Here is a 5,507-nt window from a genome sequence, read left to right on the forward strand (position 1 = left end):
GCGGGTGGGAGGCGAAAGAAAAGGGGGGGGGGGGGGGGAAAAGCCGGTTCTGCCTCAATTTAGCTGCCCTACTGCCCCCATCCACTCACGCCTCTCCAGAGGTCACCTGGCTGGCTAGCATGGCACACATCCACTCTAAAATGAAAGGACCTGGGGTCTAGTCACACTGGAAGCCATGCCGAGTCGCTCTGGAGATGCAGCAGGGCCCTTTTCTCCTTTAAAAACCTGTCCTTCTCTCGCTACACTTTGCAGAGGTTTCTCCAGTTAGTTCAATACTTGAAAGGCTGCAGCAGCATGCAAGAGAAATTGTTTCCTTTTCTTTTGTTTTTTAAAAAGTTGACGAAAGGTCTCCCGGAGATGCTGAGTTTAGGTTTTATTTCGGTCTGGTCTGGATAGAGGTTTGGTTTGCTCTCCGTGCGGTCCTGGGTGGCCGTCAGCTAGGAGACAGTGCGGGGGCTGGAGAGGTTTAATCAGCATATTCGTCTTCAATCTCGTCCTCGCCATCTACTGACAGAGCAGCGTACTTGCTAGCAAGGCTGAACTTCTGCAAGAGGCAGGACACAGATGGAGCATGTTAAATAGCTAATGAGCTGTGAGGCTGAGGACTCTGAAGGAGCAAGAGCCCACAACACAGTTCACTTCGTATAGGACACTAAATAAAAAACCTGCAGCCTGTGGCCAGACGGAGTAAAACAAACTGGGAAATGCCCCATTTCTCTGGTCTGTCCAAGACCCAAGCTAACCCCAAGCTGGGGCATGACCCTAGAAGCAAGCATGTGCTCATACTGCAGGGAAACAGAGGAATGTGACAGTCCTCTGAACAGGGCTGACAATGTCCAGTCTCATTATGTTTCTACCACCCAATCATCCCCACCCAAAGGGGGTGGGATGTGGGAACAGAGCCAAACAGAACACACAGGAGCTCCATGGCCCAGCTGGGAACAGAGGCCTTGTACTAGTCTAGCAACTGAAGACAGGACCAGCCCTCCTGTCTCAACACTGTCTGTTTAAAGCAGTGGCCAGTCAAATCAATGCTTACAGGGGCCGGATTCTCCTCAAGTTTCTTTGGCTCAGAAGCAGATCTTGAGTCATGATCCTTCCTGCTTTCTTTCCTGCAAGAGTCAGATGTTAAGTTGAACGAGAGTTCATTTCACTAGAGCAGCTGCCCCTACAGCCAGTTTAACTGGTGCCTACTAGGCTAGAGGTGCGCCCACAGTTCCCTGGGCTGAAACAGTTCCCTGGGCTGGAAAGGAGTTCATGTGCAGGGTGAGAGGGGATGGCCAGTTTCCCAGGAAGCACAAAGGCAGGGAGTCTGCTTTATACAGTCGGGATCCCCGGTCCACACTGATTTCTGGCCAGACATGGCAAGCACCGCACTGCACCCAGCCTGGGGAGCGAGACCGACTCGATGGCTCCACTGCATGGAATTTGTCTGCGCTATGTCTAGAGCTGGCGGGGAAAGGACGCTGCTGTCTAACTAGTCTAGTGACCTCTGCCGGACAAAGAGGAGATCTGTAGGTCGGGGAGGAGGCAGAGATGTTCTGGTCCTTGAGCCCTGTAACCAGGGATGTGCTGGCTCTAGCTGAAGCCTGCTCTTTCATGGAAAAGCTGCCTGCCTGTATAAGGGACGCTCTGTGGATAACCCCAGGGTCTCAAGTGAAAAAGGGGAGGGGAGAAGAGGGGCAAGCTGGCAGACACATGCCGGTCTCCCCTTCTGCCTGGCTCTGCTGTTGAGTTGTGGGGTTGAGGTTGAGGGTTGTGCCCTTTCCCTTTACAATAATGGAGGCTGGGCAGGGACATGCCAGCACAGAGACATCCACAGCTATTTCAAGGCCTGCCCTGGTGCTGTGAGATGTCCAAACAGCACATTACACACCTACCGCAGGCCAGACCGGAAGGGGCTGGTGCAGTGCTGCCCCATGGCCCAGAAGTGAACTAGCTTCAGCCCCATGCTAGAAGAGGTATGAGCAGAGGAGACGCACTTACTTATCTGACTCTGGCCACGACTCTCTCTCCCCTTCATCTCCCGGAGCACGGCCAGAGCTTCCACTTCGGCTTTTCGGAGGACTTTCTTTGCCCCCATCAGGCTTGTTCTCATCTCCTGAAGATGAAATAGCAGTGAAGCCTATCAAGCAGCAGTGAAGCCTATCAAGCCACCAGCAAGACCTCCCAACTGAAGATTCATAGACATTAGGGCTGGAAGGGACCTCGGAAGATCATCGAATCCGGCCCCCTGCCCCACGGGCAGGAAGTCGAGCCGCAGACACATGCAGCGCTGTGCCAAACCCTGCCATTGAGAACGCTATGCTTGGGCACAAAACTGACTGGAGCCTTCCCAGCACCATCCCACCTTCCACCACCTGCTTCCTCTGTCTACAACTTCACCAGGGCTGGGCTTCCATTTCCTGAGGATGCTGCTCGAGCCTCCTTTCCTCTCCTTCCTGTTTAGAGGAGGCTACACTCCTGGACTGCTAAGACAAGCAGACACTATATTCAGTTTAAAAACAGAGGCCCACCTTTCTCTCTTGCCTACTCCTTTTCCAAAATACTCTTTCTGGAGAGCTGGGGGTCTCTTTCCTTAAAAGAGGCTTTGCCAGCAGCAGGAGACTCCAGCATAGACCCGATTTACTAATCTGAACACGTGGAGAAGTGCCTGCCATCCCCCTGCAGCTCTAACACCTTTGCCCACCAAGAGCATCTGGAGGAGGACACATTTCCACTCCCATGGATGCAAAGACTAGCCCACCCAGAGAAGACAGCTGCCCTCTGCCGGCACAGAACTAGGCTCTGTGAGCTTTAAAAAGCAGCAGGCTAATACTTGTCCATAGGTTGCTAGAGCTCTGCAGATAGATCAGCCTCTCCTAATCCTGGTCACACACATGCCCAAGGGCTCCAAGCCCCCCTTGTAGCAGGGTTAGGTATTCCATCTACACCAGGGGTGGGCATAATATGGCCTGCCAGGCAATTCCATTCAGCCTGCAAGACCCCTCTGTAAGCCCTAGCCCTGGGCTGCCCCTCTGCAAGCCAGCACATCCCCGCAGGAGGTGCAGCTCCAATTAAGAAACTCCACCCCCCACCAGCCCTGAGCTCAGGAAGTTGGAGACAAGGAGCTTCTGCCTGGCACAGACTTTTGCTGGTGACCCCAAGGCTGTTCCCAGCTTCCCTTCCTGCAAGAGCAAGAATTCGGGTATGGTCCCACTGGGCCGGCACCAGGGACTCTGGCTGGGGGAAAAGGAGGAGGAGTGTGGAGAGCTGTATACTGTAGGGCCAGGTGGGGCTGGGTCTTTATGCTGCCACCACTTGCAGCCAGGGACTCGGGCAGAAGCATGGGAACTGCATGTTATGGGGCTGGCCTTGCACCCTACCACCATGTGCAGCTGGGGATTGGGGTGGGAGCACAGGAGCTGCGTGTTATGGGGCAGGACCAGCACCCTGCCACATGTGGCCGGGGACTCAGGAAGAAGCGCTATTGGGCTGGGTGGGGCTGGCCCTGCAGCCTGTGCCACCCACAGCCAGGGACTGGAGTCTCTGCTATGGGGCTGGCACGCTCCAAGGACGCCCCACTCCCCCAAACACCTACACACACTTCCACCCCACCCACCATAACCTCATACAAACCCACACCCTTCCACAGCCCCTACCCCAGCTACATACCCCACTGCACACCCCCTTCATTCACACTCCAACCACACACACTTCCTTAACACCCCACCATACAATATACAAGAGTAAGACTATTTTGAGCTAGATACACTATGCAAACACACAAGTCAGGACAAAAATATTTTTAAAAATAAAACTGAAGTTATAGATGTTTGATTTTGTTTAGTACATGATGTGGTTTTTTCCCTCCCTCACCCAGTTTCAAGATAGCAGCACCCTCCCCCCTAAAAGGCATACTTCTGGGGCAAAGGGAGGGACATCTGGTGGCAAAGGTCAGGGGTTAGGACTTCTGGTCCCAAGACAGCATTCAGGGGGTAGGGCTCTTATCAAGAGGCAGGGATACCCTTGCAGCTCGCCAAAACCCATTAAGAAGCCCTCCAGCTGAAACAATTGCCCACCCCTGGTGTACACAATGCAGACAGGTTCTTTCCTCCTCCTTGCCCAGTGACTGGTATCGAGCCCGTCATAGATCTTAAGTCATAGATCATAATCTTACCTCTCCTGTTGGCACTCCTGGGTGGTGTCCCGTCCTCTGAATGCAGAGATGGTGCTCCCTGGCTGCTGCTAGAAAACCGTAAAAGTATATCAGTATCAGAGACCCTGAATTCTCAGGTGAAGGACAGGGATTGCGTGGGACTCCAATAGCGGTTTGCTTCCTCCTGAGATCTTAGCTCTGGGCAAGTGAACCCCCCCAGATTTCAGTGTGTAAATCATAGAGGCTCCTAACAAGCAACTGCAAGGCCACTGCCTACAGCTTGGCTTTGTCCCATCAATTCAGCAGAGACCAGAACAGCAGCTCTAGGTCTTAGCTGTTTTAACCCCATCCCTCCCTTGGAACTGATCTATATAGGCTAGCTCCTGGGTGACAGGGCCCTGGGCAGGAGCTCACCTTGTAGGAGAATGCTGATCCGAGTCCGAGCTCTGTGAGCGGGCAGGGGGGTTGGAGCTGCGCTTCACCCAGGCATTCTCCTTTGGCGGAGGGGCAGGCATCACCTTCAGGGGGAGCTTCTCGTCTTTGGGGGTCTTGGAGGTGGGAGATGGGGCCTCTTCCTCCTTGGAGAAGGTCTCGTTGTCCAAGGACTTCTCGCTCTCCCTCCTTCGTGTGGCTGGGGGGGGTACAAGACATAGCAGTAAGCATGAGGTGTGTAGAGAAGCCAGCTTTCCCCAAAGCGAGGTCAGTCTGGATAGTTCAACACTTCCAATTTGTGTCCTTTGTTTCACCAGCCTTCAACTATGCTTTTGGGTCTTCCTTGCCTGAAGCTGGCAGGCTGGTCCTAGTGTTGCCCACGAGTTACTAAGCTAGTGGTTCCTATGTAGTGACATCAGCATAACCCAAATCGTTACAATGAGCTCCCAGCCTGGGTATTATTCAGAGCACATACTATGTGAAATGGTAGCTGGAAGACTTCGGATCAAGAGCACAGATGTTTGGTAACCAACCCGAGGTATGTAGGCCCTGTACAAGCTACTGACCCCTAACGAAAGCTCCTCTGTGCACAGCCAACCCATGCAGGAGAACCTGTCTGGAGACCAGCTCCATCTTGTGCCCCCCTGGCCCAACTTACTTCTTCCTGTAGGGCCTGTTCCCACGGAGGTGCCAGGGGGGCCAGTCTGGGAGGACTCGCTTCCCGTCCGCGATCGCTCCTGGTTCTCCTCGCTGCGCCAGCTGGGATGCCTGCAGCAGAATGGGGAAGAACAGCCCATTGTGTTAGTGTACTGGAACCCCGTTTCCCCGACTCCCAGCCTTAAATCACCATCCAAAGGACAAGGCTGGCTCCTCAAGTCACCTTAGTGGGAGTCAATCCCCGCACCCGATACAACCACCTGGCTCGCAGGCCTGCTGA

The 5,507-nt window shown here is 53.9% G+C and overlaps 1 protein-coding gene across 1 annotated transcript in view; it reads right to left on the minus strand.

The window, feature by feature from the left end:
* Nucleotides 1-354: 354 nt before the first annotated feature.
* EIF4B (eukaryotic translation initiation factor 4B) overlaps nucleotides 355-5,507 on the minus strand; it is a 20,360-nt gene continuing 15,207 nt past the window's right edge. The window contains 6 exon segments of the mRNA XM_025212265.1: nucleotides 355-544; nucleotides 1,040-1,112; nucleotides 1,987-2,101; nucleotides 4,160-4,227; nucleotides 4,553-4,769; nucleotides 5,229-5,338. Coding sequence (XP_025068050.1) covers nucleotides 467-544; nucleotides 1,040-1,112; nucleotides 1,987-2,101; nucleotides 4,160-4,227; nucleotides 4,553-4,769; nucleotides 5,229-5,338 — 661 coding nt within the window. The 3' untranslated portion in view covers nucleotides 355-466.

This window comes from Alligator sinensis, unplaced genomic scaffold (genome assembly GCF_000455745.1).
Source record: "Alligator sinensis unplaced genomic scaffold, ASM45574v1 scaffold1542_1, whole genome shotgun sequence".
Taxonomy (NCBI): domain Eukaryota; kingdom Metazoa; phylum Chordata; order Crocodylia; family Alligatoridae; genus Alligator; species Alligator sinensis.